This window comes from Gymnoscopelus braueri, assembly GCF_963280865.1.
Source record: "Gymnoscopelus braueri genome assembly, chromosome: 1".
In the NCBI taxonomy this organism is placed as follows: domain Eukaryota; kingdom Metazoa; phylum Chordata; class Actinopteri; order Myctophiformes; family Myctophidae; genus Gymnoscopelus; species Gymnoscopelus braueri.
In genome coordinates, this window is record NC_137603.1 from 33,041,304 (window position 1) to 33,056,227 (window position 14,924).

Below are 14,924 nucleotides of genomic sequence, written 5' to 3' on the forward strand. Positions count from 1 at the left end.
TGAAGCAAAGATTTGAGTTTAAAAAAAATTAGCTTGTAGATCTACTATTTTTGAATAGCCAAAGAAATCTTAAAATGACACAGATGCGTTCCCGGTCTTACAGGTAAGATCTGTAGGTTTTATGTCCATTGTCTTACTTTCCAGACAAAGAGAGGTAATTGCAATCATGTCCTACAAACGACAGCAAGGATGGCGGCACATCTGTGTAAATTGACTCCTGTCCATCTCTCCTTCTCCATATAGCTACTGAGGAACACCAAGGCAATTATCATCCAAAAGTACGCGCGCGGCATGCTGGCGCGACGCTGGTGCAAGCGCGCCCTAAGGGCCATCGTCTACCTGCAGTGCTGCGTGAGGCGGTTGATCGCCAAGCGCCAGCTGAAGAAGCTGAAGATCGAGGCGCGCTCGGTCGAGCACTTCAAGAAGCTGAACGTCGGCATGGAGAACAAGATCATGCAACTGCAGAGGAAGATCGACGAGCAGGTGAGCTGTTACACCTTGTCACACCAATTTCTCAAGTGTCATTTGATGTTACTGTGTCTTTTGGCTGCACCAGTACAGCCCACAGCTTAAAGGGGCTGTACTGTAAAATTTTGTTTAAATACGTGTTAAATAAATGAAATCGTTTTTGTTAAAAATGTTAAGTCCTATTGAATATTCTGATAATAATCTTTACTATAGACTAGAGTGTTTACTCAGTAACTCAGTCTCCCTGTCTCCAGCTCTTTAGTAAACAGAAAATACATTTTCAGGTATTTTCTGTTTAATAAAGACACAAACATTCTAGAAATGATTACTATCAGAGTATGGTAAAAAAAATATATTTTAACAAAAAATTATATCACTTTCAGCACCTTTAACAATCATTAGGATATTGGGTTTAAATCTGTGGTTCTCACAGTTACAGGTATGTAACTCTGAGGCCCCTTTTCCACCAAAAGAACCTTGGTGCTTTCATGGAACCGGACGCGAACCGGCTTGCGTTTCAACAAGTTTTAAGCACCAGTTTTAGGCGCCCGCCTGTGGAGCAGGAGTCCTGAATTTCCCCAGGTTCGATTCCAGGCCTAATCGAAGCATAGCTTTCTGCTTATTATGGTTTATTATTATGGTATAATGGATTCTAAAATATTCTAAAATAAAGTGTAAAGATATTTAAAAATATATTTTCGTGAGCAGAAATTACGAACAGATGACAGCTTCCTGCCTCGTGTGGAATAGAGCATCGCAGTTCCCGCCCACTTCCTGGTTTTTCGTGGTGCCGGAAGGAACAACTCAATGCATTTTTCCCATTGACATTTCCAAAAATATTTATATCTATTAATTTAAGCCTCGAATCAAGCCATCATGACATGACATGAATCATGACCATAAAACGTTTTTTTCTGTGATTTTTATTTTATTTTATATTTAATTATATGATATACTATATTTAATAAATACCCTTTGTTTTGCCGTTTTTTTTTATCACAGAATCAAACGTTTTATGGTCATGATTCATGTCATGTCATGATGGCTTGATTCGAGGCTTAAATTAATAGATATAAATATTTTTGGAAATGTCAATGGGAAAAATGCATTGAGTTGTTCCTTCCGGCACCACGAAAAACCAGGAAGTGGGCGGGAACTGCGATGCTCTATAGTTGTCTGGCTACGCGAGACTAGTAGAATAGTGACACGCCCACTTTGGTTCCCAAGTTCAGGGCAAGAAAAACAAGGTCAAAAAGTATTTTTTGGTTCCAGTTCCGAACCAACTTTTAGGGTTCTGAACCAATTCTTTTTCAGTGGAAACAAAATTAGGTGGGAAAAAAGAACCGAACCTGTGGGAAATGGGCCTGAGACTGTATAAATGGACCCCACTCAAGTTATGGGGCTCCTTAAAATTAAAAACATGTTTGAGAACCACTGGTCTAAATCATCTCTGCCTCATCTTCCATCCTTCCCTCCACCAGAACAAAGACAACCGTGCGGTCATCGAGAAGCTGACGGCCCAGGAGAGCACGGACAGGGTGGAGAGCGAGCGCATGCGCGGCGAGCTGAATCGCCTGCGCGGGGCAGAGGAGGAGGCGAAGAACAAATCCAACCGCGTGCTGACGCTGGAGGAGGAGCTGGAGAGGCTGAGGAAGGAGCTGAGCACCACCCAGAAGGAGAAGAAAACCATCGAGGACTGGGCTCAGAAATACAGGGACGAGATGGAGAAGGTAGACTATACACACACACACACACACACACACACACACACACACACACACACACACACACACACACACACACACACACACACACACTCTGCCTCCTCTGTCTTCACTGTCTGTCTCTCTTTGTGATTCTCAGTTTTTTTCAGTCCTGTGTCCCTACTCAGAACATCTGGAAATCATGCCCATCTCTCTATACCTCCATCTCTTCCGGTATCTTTCCCTCTGTTTCTCTCTGCATTCCTCTTCACTGTCTCCACATGATGTTGGTGAGAGATCCAGTCAGTTCATCCTCGGTTCAGTTTGTAGCTGCAGATCACCTCGTAAAGATGGGAACCTCCATTCCATTTATAACTTTTATAATGGAAGTCAAAGTGGCTCTCATTGATTCATTTATTGAATACTTAATTAGTCAGAAATGTAAACAGCTTAAGACATTAAAGCTAAATGGATAACACAAAAAAGTCCTGGGGACTTGTTCCCAGGACTTTTGAATGCTATGCTTGGTCATCAGGCTGAAAGCTTGCTCAAATTTGGGGTCATACGCCATCAGGGATGGGCAACTGGCGGCCTGCGGGCCGCATGCGACCCGCACCGTCACTCAATGCGGCCCCAGGCCAAAATAAATTATTATTATTATAATTATTTTTTTTGCACTTTTGAAATCACAAAGAAAAACAAAGTAATCTAAACATATCCGAAATGGTGAACTGTTGCCTTCAGCTGTTCCAAACATGCAACTTTCCATGAACCATTTTAATTACAACAGTCCACCAGTAGAGCGTGCTCTCGTTTATTTTAATAGAAGCCTTATTAATTATAATACTAGTGTTCATTTTTGTATATTTTTAAGCCAAGGTTACAGCAATACTATGAAAGGCATACTCAGGAATGCATTACTAAATGCTAAATAAAAACAAAGTTACAACGAATAATAATTGTTAATATCCCTTATTTATCACATATGTGACTATTATGGGCTTTTTGAGTAATGGGGTACTACTGGCGAGAGTGCCGATAAACAATGCGGCCCCCCCAGAGTGAGTGTGGAAATGTAGTGGCCCTCACCATCTACAAAGTTGTCCACCCCTGTCATAGATCATAGACAACTGACTGTCATAGATGATTGATGTCACAGGCTGGCCACATGAGGTCCAAGATCCACATTGGAGCCACACAGCCCCCATGTGGGGCCCGAGATCCACATGGTTGGATTTTCGTTGTAGATTATGATGACAATCACCAACCATGTCTGATTTATGAAGATAATTGAGCTTTTGAAGGAATTGCAGTTAAAGCGAGGGTGACCAGGTGTGTCTCTAATACCAGGCACTCCAACAAACACAGGGGCAGTGTTTGTGGGCAAGGGATTATGTTCTTTTTACCACCAACCAGTGACCTCTGCTGGTTAGTGCTGGCGGTGGGGGGGGGCTTGTTTATCACAGGAGACACAAAGGACATGGAGGTGTAGATTGAATGCATGTCTCTGCCAGGAAATAGAAAAGATTGTTTTACAGATGAAATTATAACATCTATGACTTTTTCATGGTGATTTTAACCCATTAAGACCTAAGGCCTACAAATGCAGTGGTTCTTACACATTCAAGATTTTTCTAAAAATGTTAAAAAATAACAGATGTACAAGATGTGAGCTTGTTCATCTGCTATTTTTTAATAGCCAACGCTAAAATCTAAAATGACACGGATGCTTTCCTGGTTTTAATGGGTTCAAGTGGAAGAAATAAAATTAAATTGCATAATTATCCCCCCCCCCTTCCCACACTCTTCTCTCTTTTACATCTCATACAGTATCTGCTATTATTCCACTTAAATGTATTCCTCTTTCTAATAAGACTGATGATGGCTATAAAATTTAACAAATCTCAATTGCATTAAAGTTGAATGTTCAGGCCAGTAGCGTTTATCTAAAGTGTCCCCAGCATACAATATGAAATGCCATGCTGACATGTTTTGGCATCGGACAAAAACACAATGTGTCCCTTTTTATTCAGGGGCCAGAGAGATCCAGGGGGAATTGTGCTGGGGCAGGTGAGCACAGGAGATAGACTAGTGAGTTATCAATAGCCTAGTGTCTAGTGCAGTACTTCTCAAACGTTTTAATTTCAGCGGACCCCCGCTTTGGTACGAATATCAGTGGACGGACCCTCATAACTCGGAGTGTACAAGGACCCTTACGGGTCCATTTGGTTCCTTTTGTACACTCTCTGAGCTACAGACCCATAAGGGTCCATTTAGTTCCTAACTATCGTCATTCAGCTGGGGACCCCCTGGGACCCTCTCAAGGACCCCTCGGGGTCCCCTGACCTAACTTTGAGAACCACTGCTCTAAGGTATGTGTGTGTGCCCAGGTTAGATGAGTAGAGTAGTATCCTCCTGAAACCTTGCAGTCTACATTTGCCCCCTATTTTGTCTTGCTTTTTGTTTAGTTTTTCTTTTCATTGAAGCTTGATAATGATTTTTCTTCCCTTTTCAAACACGTGATGCAAACCAAATCAAAGCTCCTCAGCCGTTTAACAAGATGTGTGTGTGTGTGTGTGTGCAGAGTAGACTCCACCCAGTAACCTGATAGATGGGTTGTAGGTGAACTTATGAATGACCGTAGGTGTACAATAGAAAATGGGGCAGTGCTACTGTAGTGCTGTGAAACAGCTTGCACTACCGGTGTCACATTAAACATGCCGACAGGTTCCACCTTTACATTGGACACACGTTAACCATTATTGTGTATTTGTGTGTGTGTGTGTACAGATGGTAGCAGAGCTGAAGGAACAGAATGGGCTGTTGAAGACGGAGAAGAACGATTTGAACCGACTGATTCAGGAACAGGGTCAACAGATGACAGGTAGGTCGAGTTGCCGCCCCAGCCCGTAGGGTGACAAATATCACCCTCCCCGCCCGGCTTCCCTCCCCACGCCAATTGTGTTCGTATAGACGCTACTTTAGCACTGCGTCCCACCCGAGCAACACTTAACCCCTAACTGCTCCCCGAGCGCTGTACTAATAGTGCTCACTGCTCCTAATAGTTTGGATGGCTAGTATGCAGAGGACAAATTTCACGTACAGTATGTGCATACATTATACAGTGGCAAATAATAAACATGTATTTGTGTGCCACTCGTAATACCGACAGTGTTTTCACTTTATTGAATTGTTTTCTGTTTATCGTCTCTGTCGGGTGGAAAGCTCCAAAACTGTTAATTTTCGGGATTCAAATTCAAAAATAGCAAAAGTAGCAGATCTACAAGCTGAAAACACGGCGCGAAGCTTCTGCTACTTTTGTGTGACTCTGTAGTATGATCAAGTTTTTTGGGCCCTGGTCGTGGAATGACCTACAGACCAGATTAAAACTGGCTTCTTTGATCCCCCTAGTGACTTTTAAGAGGATTGCCATGAGCACACTCTCCAGCCATAGACCATATTCACACGGCGGCCATATTGCCATTAAGTCAATGAAATGCCACCCCAGTTGCCACAGCAATGCAATGTTAAATTCCAAAATGGCCGCCGTGTGAATATGGACTATTGCTCCTGCTTTGACGTGTAGCAAACGCTGTGATCTTAGTTTTATATTAGCTTATTAGTTTCATGATATTTTGTTCTTATTAGTCTTTTTATTAGTCTGTTATTGGTTAGCTATTTAGACTCTGAGCCCCCTGGTAGTAGGTTTTTGGTATTACGGATGTTATATGTTTGTCTTTGTCATGTCCTGTATTTGTTGTTACTGGGCTGGCAGAGCTGTGTAACATTTATTTGCCTCTTCTCTTCGCCAGTGCACACTCGTAAAAGAGACTATGGTCTCAATGTGATTTTACTGGTTAAATAAAGGTAAACAAAAATATGGAGATAAGAGGTTTCTCCCCCGACAGCAACGTTATGCTAGTTACACGATCCTTCATGACCTGTAGTTTGCTCATGATGAGACATGCCAACACAGGTTGTATTAACAGCTTATGGACACAGATCACCATTATTGTGAACCAGCATTAAATGTAGCGATGTTTTAGCAACAATTTCTCTGTCTTTCCCTCCTCCTCCACCCTTTCTCTACATTAGCCAAAATGGCACGTGCGATAGCGGAGGAGACGCAGCAGCTGGAGACGGACCTGAACGAGGAACGATCTCGCTACCAGAATCTTCTGGCGGAACACCGTCGCCTCGAAGAGAAACACGACGACTTGAAAGAGGACATAGCTCGCTCGGTGAGATGGACACACACGCACGCACACACATACGTTTGTATTAATATATTTGTGAGGACTTCATTTTATGATGTTATTGAAAATAGCCGAAAAATAGCCGACCAACCCGTTGTGAGCTTGTAGATCAGCAAATTTTCCGGTGCATGACATTGACGCACAACTATGTATAAAATATGGAAGGGGTAGTGTATTGGGCATTCCTGTTTTTTTACTTAATTCAATAACATACGTTTACATTGCCAAAGAAAAAGTGGAACTTGACAAACAAAACAATGTATATGTTCAATTAAATGTACTCTCTTTGACTCCGACCATCTAGAACCCCCCCAAGCCTGGACACAGGAGAACAGACTCCACGCACAGCAGCAACGAATCAGAGTGCACCTACAACTCCGAATTCGCCGAATCGGAAGACAGCTCCCGCGCCGCCGAGGTAATGGAGTGGGCGGGGCTTGTTGCTGGCGTTTTCTCTACGGGGAAGAAAACATTTGTATAGTCACACTAGCATCAGTGCTCAGGGACCCCTTTTTGGAGAATTGGACTTGTTTCATTATGATAATTACACAGTGTGTAAATAATGTGCTTCTGAATGTACAGTGTGTGTACATTTAAAGCTATACTCTGCATGTAAATGCATGGTACTCTTGTTAACAGTATTTCAGTCAGGCAAACATTGAATTTCAGTTTACTTAAATCATTCACTGCCAAGGACGACTTATGACGACTTTGTTTTTGTGACTCCCGTGACCTGCATGAACTAACGCGATGCTTCATGTTTGTGTGTTTCAGGATGTGACTCGTGGAATGGATACCTCATTAACCCTCAAGCTGCAGAAGCGCCTCACGGGACTGGAGCAAGACAACCAGTCCCTCCGCAACGAGCTAGAAAGCAAAGAAGACCAGTTCCAGCGGGCTAGAGCCAGGGTACTTATACTGTACACTAGTGATGCACGGGTCTAGTGCCAGGGTACTTATACTGTACACTAGTGATGCACGGGTCTAGTGCCAGGGTACTTATACTGTACACTAGTGATGCACGGGTCCAGGGTACTTACTGTACACTAGTGATCAGTGGTGGAAAAAGTACTCAATTTCTCTTACTTACTTTACTTACTTTTTTGCTTTAAAGTATCAATACTGCAATGTAGAAAAACTCTGTTACAAGTCTAAGTTTGGAAATCAAAATTTACTTGAGTAAAGGTACAAAAGTATTGGTATCAAAATATACTTAAAGTACAAAAGTAAAAGTACACATTATGCAGTATGTCCCATTTCACACATTTTCAAATGTATAAAATGCCAAAATATCTTTTGAAAATAGCAGAACGTATTTAGTTTTTTTTCTTTGTCTCCAGTTCACTGGAATTTTAAATGTATTTAATCCCCCATTTCAGGATGATGCAGAGCATAAGAAGAACCGCGGGGCGGAGCTGGAGTATGAATCCCTGAAGGTGAGCTATTAAAGCTGGGACGAACAAGTGGAGGCTCATAAATACATGTAGTTCATTCCAAACTGACTGGAGATGCAACTAAGTGGTGATCGCTAAACGAAGCAGTATTTTCTCAGTGCCACCTGTCATTATCAGAGCATGGTCTCTCTGCTTGGCATGCTGCTGTGTTCAAGAAGCACATTCGATGTTTCGATGGCAACTTGCTACACTCTGACTGGTGTACAGTAGTAGGGGCTGTCCTCGACTTAACACATTTAAGTCGACTGGTAGTCATTTAGGAATTTGTTTTAATCAATAAATCTGTAAATTTGTGTTTGCTGCGTATACTACAATCATGCAGAGACCGGCCTTTTCAGTTTGATGAGGTTGAGAACTGAACATTGTAATTTTGATTTCACAATAGCTACTGAAAGTTATAGACTTGTAGAATTTAAAAGGTTATATCTAGTAGAATTTAAATGAACAGAATCTTCGTCGACTAAGTCGGGGGGGGGGGGGGGGGTTTGATAATGAATAAATTGTGGAGAAATTGATAAACAAAAAGCAACATTGACAAAAGCCTTATTCGCTACCCCCAATCATGACCACATTCTCCCCCCTCAGCGCCAGGAGCTGGAGTCTGAGAACAAGAAGCTTAAACATAACCTGACGGATATGAGGCAAAGCCTGCTGGGTAACGCAGGTGCGGGAGCAGGAGCGCCGGGCTCTCCGGCCTACAAAGTTCTCCTGGACCAGCTCAACGCCTCCTGTGAGGAGCTGGACGTGCGCAAGGAGGAGGTTCTGATCCTACGCTCCCAGCTGGTCAGCCAGAAGGAGGCCATGCAGCACAAGGTACACGCTGCCTCTTGCCGTCTTTTACTGTTGGTGTGTGAAGCATTGTGGGTATTGTAGTCATTTTTAGGTTACATTGTTTTGCTTAAAGTTACAGTAAGTGATATTTATTTGTTGAAATGAGTATTAAATAGCTCTGTATTCCTACAGAAATCATTGCTATAGAGTGTTTGTTCAGTAACAGGGGTCTCCCTTTCTCTCCAGCTCTTTAGTAAACAGAAAATACATTTTCAGGTTGTGATACAGTACCAATTTTATCCAATGAGGAGAGAGAAATCCTACAGGATAAACAAGTGAAATTGGAAGTGATGATACAAAAACTTGGATACAAAATTGAAACTGGAACACTATCAAATTGAAGTGTGTGGTTAGCGTATTTTCGTTTACCAAATGGCTGGAGAAATGGGGAGACCTCTGTTACGGATTTATTTTTTATTTTTTTTCAAAAACTATCACTATCACACACAGCTTTAAATAAATAGTGATGATGTAAAATAAGACGGCCTCCAGCAGCAGCTGCTGTTTAGTTTTTAGAAGGATCAACTGTCCACAGCTTTCAGGTGTTTGTGTCTAACTGAGCTGTCTCCTCTCTCCTCACATGCTGTCCCTCAGGATGAGAAGGTACAGTACAGCAAACCTCTGATTCTCAACCTTTTTAATTTCAATGACCCTCAGTTTGATGCAGTTTGCATTTGGCCACGGACACCCATTTGATCTACACTGTAAAATCATCAGTGTTAACTTAAGCCTGAGAGTGTACAAATGGAACCCGGTTTCCTTGGGGGTGTTCCATGGGGTCCCCAGCAAAAGTAGTTAATAGAGCATCACAATGATTTTAACCGCTTTATCTGCTATTTCTTTTAAATATCGATTAACAAAAAATGTTTATGTAAAAAAACAAGTTATATAAATCTTCACTTCTGGGGGTCCCTGATACAAATCCTTTTCAGATGGGCGTTGGCGGCCAAATACATATCAATTTGGGGGTCCTTGACTTAAAAAAGTTGAGAACCACTGTAGTACACATAGTGGAGTGGAGTGGCTTACATGCATGCAGGTGTATTGACCACATATCTCGCCTTTGTGCCAGAAACCACTCACAAACGGATATAAACACATTTCACAAAGAGTTCCTGTACAGTGAGTGTCCTGTAGATTTTGAATTTGGCTGTTAGCGCTACTGACCTACAGTTTCCCACTGTTAATATGCAACCATTGGACCTATCTATGCACAGCACTGAGCTAATAAGCTTTCAGTGGTGGCCGGAACATAATATGTAACCTATGTTACAGTACATTTGACAAATCATTACGTTTGCAAACGTACCGATTTCTCAAATGTACTGTGACACAACAGCATGCGTTTTTTTATATTTAAACACATTATTATGCATTAACAGGCATGTTTTAATTTTTATAGACATTTGGCGTCATGAAATTCCACATGTTTATGGTAATGGTACTGTTCATGGTGCAGCATTGTAAAGTGGTGTCACAATACGTTCCAGATGAACCATGAGCTTATTCTTGCTCAGACAGAAGATTGGAGATCTCCACCTACAGTACCGATCATCAGGGGAAATCTAAATTGAATGTACAATAGAGGCTAGAAGAACGGAGAAAATCTATGCTAACAAACCTACGCCTACAGCTACAGCTCTGAAAACAGATCCTGATACCGTCCTATTATGAAGGACCGCCCTAAAGTCTTAGTATTGTTTCTGCAGTGCAGTTATTTCTTAGAGCAGGGGTCTTCAAAGTTTTTCAGTCCAATGACCCCTTAGCCGAGAGAGAGAGATGAAGTAGGGACCCCCGCTACATATTGTATAAAATTGTTACAGATTAAACCTTTTCATAGATTTCGCACATAGTTTCGTAGACGTGTTTATTTGACAGTGTTGTCAATTCATATTTTTTTGATTTGTTGACTTATCTTTTCTATTAATATGTTGGATTCATGTTAAGGTGTATTTTCAGACATTTAACCACTTAAACCCTAAATACTTAGTCAACTTGGTCTGCTCTTTTTTTCCTTCTACACCACATTAGCCAAAAATAGCCGCTCTGCAAGCTCACAGCTTGCAGATCTACCATTTTCGGGCTAATGTTCCCCATCACACAAACATTTGGAGACCCCCCTGTGGTAACTCTGAGGACCCCCTGTTGAAGACCCGTGTCTTTAGAATGGTTGAATTGTCTCCACCCAGTTCTAGCCCCTACATTATAGGCAGACATCTACGATCATCTGTGCTACGCAAGACTATGGACTTTGTGACTGGGTGTAGCAGACAAGTTGCAGAATCAATGCAACATCCATGTTCCTCTCTCTCTGTCTCTCCATAGGAGACCATGACGGAGCCTTCTCCGGCTGTGGATGTGTCCAAACTGAAGGGCTCTGATGAACTCAAGCAAGCCTACGTAGGTCTCAAGGACTCCAACAGGTACGGTGTTACCACCTGCACCTCCCAGCTGCTTCTCTACATGTTGACTTTATTCTCTCTCAAACAACCCCCCCACCCCCACCTTCCAGCCCAGCCTGTGTACTTCATTCAGCTGCAAATGTTGTTTCCTTATTAACTGCATTGATTCATGTGAGAATATAATAATAATAATAAGGGTGTTGCAGTTTGTAGTCCTAAAAACCCGGAAGTGATTTCACAATGGATTCTCCAGTTTTTTTGTTTTGTTCTTTGACATAAATTGTACCTGTTAATATCTCAACCGAGAATTTTTAAGCTGTTATTAGCTTTTTAAACTAATTTCTATGTGGTTAAAAAACGAAATGAGTCCCTATTAAAATAAATAAAAGATATATATATACAATATATATTTTAATGGCTAAAATCTAAGTTTATAGGGTTTAAGTCGATGATATCATAAGCCTTTGTTTGCTACAGAGTTGTTGTTTTTTTATCCAAAATTCTCTGCGGTGTGAACCCGCGGTGGAGATAACTTCCGGGTTGGCCTACAAATAGACGGCATCCCTGCCGCACTCTATAGCTTGTGTTTCTGCACAATCACAATTACGCATAATCACGTGCGCAACGTGCGTTTCTGCACTTGCACCCGGGTGTGTTTGTGTGTGTGAAGTGTGAACCCTTCTCTCTGTTCTGCGCAGATCCCCTAGGTTCTTGCGTAAACCGCTGGAAGGCAATGAGCTCCTGAGTAGGCTAAGGTAACCAATCAGATGTGGCCTATGCATCATGGAAGCCGGCACACATGTCCACGCTAGCACTAAAACCAACACGGAAAGGAATGCAAGTGGCTTAGAATGGCAGAGAAATGTTTGTTTTGTACCTGATTCAGCAAAGCTTGGTTAGCTCTGCATAGCAGGGATGAAGCTTAAACAGCATGATGATGATGATGCCAAAATAGGAGACAGAGCCTGTGTAGCGGTTCTGCCCTAACAGCATGTAAAAATGATGCAGTACCTCTAGCTAACAGATGTTGGCGGTGTTGTTCACTGGCCAGTGTTAACAGCATGTAAAATGACGAGCAAGCTAATGGTTACTGGCTAACAGATGGCGGCAGTGTTCACTGGCCAGTGTTAAAGGAATACTTCACCCATAAAATGACCTTTTCTTTTCTATCAATTACTCAGCCTGTGATGCCTTCAATTGATGGAGATTTTTTGTATTTCTTGCATGCCTCCATGGTGAATGGAGAATCCCAAAATGGAGACAAATCTTCTTCATTCAAGAAAATACTTGATGAATTGTAGTTTAACAGCAATATCAAAAACAAAGAGCACGCCGTGCGCTTTTATATCTGCTATTTTTGAATAGCCAACGCTAAAATCTAAAATGACACTTTCCCGGTTGTAATGGGTTAATATAGTTTTTCTCTTAAACGTGGTACCCTATTAACTTATTTTCTCAGTTTTTGAAGTCTTCATTCACTGTGTGTGGAGAGACATCAATTCAAGGTATCACATGGTAGTAAGTAATAGATAGGAAAAAATATCAATTTGGGGTTGAATTATTGTAATGCGGTGTGCATTTGGTTTCATAACTGAAGTTTCAAGTTTCTTTCCCTCAGCTTTTATTTATCTTTTGGGGGGAATACTGTATACTGTAGCATGGCTGTCTTAACTTTTAGCCAAAGTGACATGCGGCACAGTTGGCTTTGGCATGGATTACAGGGCTGTCTCTCAAACCCAAAATGGATTCCAGTGAAGGAAGCATTTTAAGGAAGGCTGGATCCCAGGATGAGACACATCATTTCCCACAGTACCTTTTGATCCATTACAGGGCCCAGGCCAGCTTGTGGATTCCCAGCAAATCACAGGGTTGACCTTTCCACCTGCATGGCAGCTTTGGAATGGCTGTATCATTAGCAAGGTGGCGGTGGTTGTTGTTGTTTAATCTGGGCTTTATTTAAAAAGGAAGTTCAAACAAAGGCACACTGTCACTTACTGTATATATACAAATACGGTACATGTGGTAGGGTTGGCACTGTTGTAACTATAGCAGGGTTTGTTGAATTAGTTTGAATGAGCATTGCATACTTCCTGCATCATTCTTTTTTAGATTAGTTTATTTTATTTAGTATGACAGTGATACATAGCAACATTCTGAGGCGTCTTGGACAAAATGGACAATTTGGGGAAGTTTCAGATTTATATTTTTATTTACTATTATTCTGCACAGTAGATGTTATTTTTCCTTTAACCCCCATTGGTTGTTTTCCATTGATCAACTTGCCCTGCATTGTGTAAGCACTGTTGCCTGTCTCAGTTACCATGTATCACAGCCATTAGAAAGACAACACTCATTGTTTGAGAGAGCAACGTTAATAGTCAGTGAGGTGGAACACATCATGATGCTCCTACCTACAGGATGTGACGGAAATCTCATCAGATCAGAGCTACTCAGAATGTTGCCCTATGTATCACTAATCTTGTGTTTCTCTTGTGTTTATTTCAGTCTAAAATCATTTGTTAAATGTCATTCCTCCCCCCTGCATATTCCTCCTCCAAATGTCGCATTCCTCCCTTAACCACGCACAGGCTGAATACACGCACGCGCACATGAATAGTAAAACACAACCACTAAACCAGTGTCTAAATGTAGTGGTTCTTAAAATGGGGTCCAGGGACCCTCAGGGTTCCTTGAGGGGGTTCCAAATGGACCCTTACAGGTCTGTAACTCTGAGAGTGTACAAATGGAACATTTGTACACTCTCAGAGTTTATGGGGGTCCTTGAAATGAAAAGGTTTGAGAACCAATAGAATGTAATCGGACCATTTCCACTCACGCAGTGTCCACTCTCATCATGCCTAACCGTCAACACCTCCCTCCCCTCCCCTCCCCTCCCCCCTGTGTGTGTGTGTTTTGCTTTTCATGTCCCTCTGGGTCTGTTCAGATCCCCCACTCCAGACTTCCATAAGCTGAATGAGGACGGAGAACTGTGGCTGGTTTATGAAGGGTTAAAGGAAACCAACAGGTGGAACCGTGTTCTCCACATTTTTAGACTTTGCGTGCATGACATTTGTTGCCTTCTCACACAGGATGAGGATGTATTTTATACTCATGCTTTCCTTTTGAATTTCATTTCTGACTTTCTCACTCTCTTTACGAGGGGCCCGCTCTTGCAGTCTAAAGCACAATTCATAATAAAACAATTAGGCATAACTCTCTTATAGCGCTTTTCCACTTCATGGTACCGGCTTGATGGGCTCTTCAGACAGGGAGCGACACCACGCCTGTGTTCTCGCTTGGTATCAGCGTGGGCGCTCTGCGCTTCTCATGTGAACTCTCAGACGGAAAACTGCTCCGCAAGAAAACGGCAGGCAATCTACAAGTGAGAGGCCCGTCAGTCGCTTCCCATGTGAAAAGGCCTTGAATCGGCTCTACTCTCGCTTTTGGCACCAGACATTTAGTTTTCCACTGCAGACAATACCCCTTCAAAGTAGCTGCCCAACAAAACCAGCTTCTAATAACATTTTAGGAGATAAATGAGGCCATGCAGTTGCTCAATATTGATTCATTTCACATTGTAGACGGCAACCTGCAGTGTTTCATGTCAGCTTTTGGTGTTGCCTCGGCTCACTTGGAACCTTGATGGATGTGAAAAAAGTAACAGGTACTACATTACCCAATGGAAAACAAAAAAGAGTAGAGTCCAGTTGGTACTGTACCATGCAGTGATAAAGCGGCATTGCAGTCTCACTCTCTTGCAGTGTACAGTAGTCTCACTCTGTGACAGCGTCACTCTCTTGCAGTGTACAG

At 42.1% G+C, this 14,924-nt stretch overlaps 1 protein-coding gene across 9 annotated transcripts in view; it reads left to right on the top strand.

Annotated features, from left to right (window-relative positions):
• myo5aa (myosin VAa) overlaps positions 1-14,924 on the top strand; it is a 92,423-nt gene that overhangs the window by 65,634 nt on the left and 11,865 nt on the right. For 5 of the 9 annotated variants that reach the window (XM_080456839.1, XM_080456840.1, XM_080456842.1 and 2 more), the window contains exons 21-31: positions 244-483; positions 1,950-2,198; positions 4,962-5,055; positions 6,267-6,412; positions 6,732-6,845; positions 7,202-7,336; positions 7,807-7,863; positions 8,467-8,694; positions 11,038-11,135; positions 11,813-11,869; positions 14,059-14,139. In XM_080456839.1, the coding sequence (XP_080312965.1) occupies positions 244-483; positions 1,950-2,198; positions 4,962-5,055; positions 6,267-6,412; positions 6,732-6,845; positions 7,202-7,336; positions 7,807-7,863; positions 8,467-8,694; positions 11,038-11,135; positions 11,813-11,869; positions 14,059-14,139 (1,499 nt within the window). The remainder of the gene's footprint in view (positions 1-243; positions 484-1,949; positions 2,199-4,961; positions 5,056-6,266; positions 6,413-6,731; positions 6,846-7,201; positions 7,337-7,806; positions 7,864-8,466; positions 8,695-11,037; positions 11,136-11,812; positions 11,870-14,058; positions 14,140-14,924) is intronic. The other 4 variants (XM_080456841.1, XM_080456845.1, XM_080456844.1 and 1 more) reach the window with 3 other exon arrangements.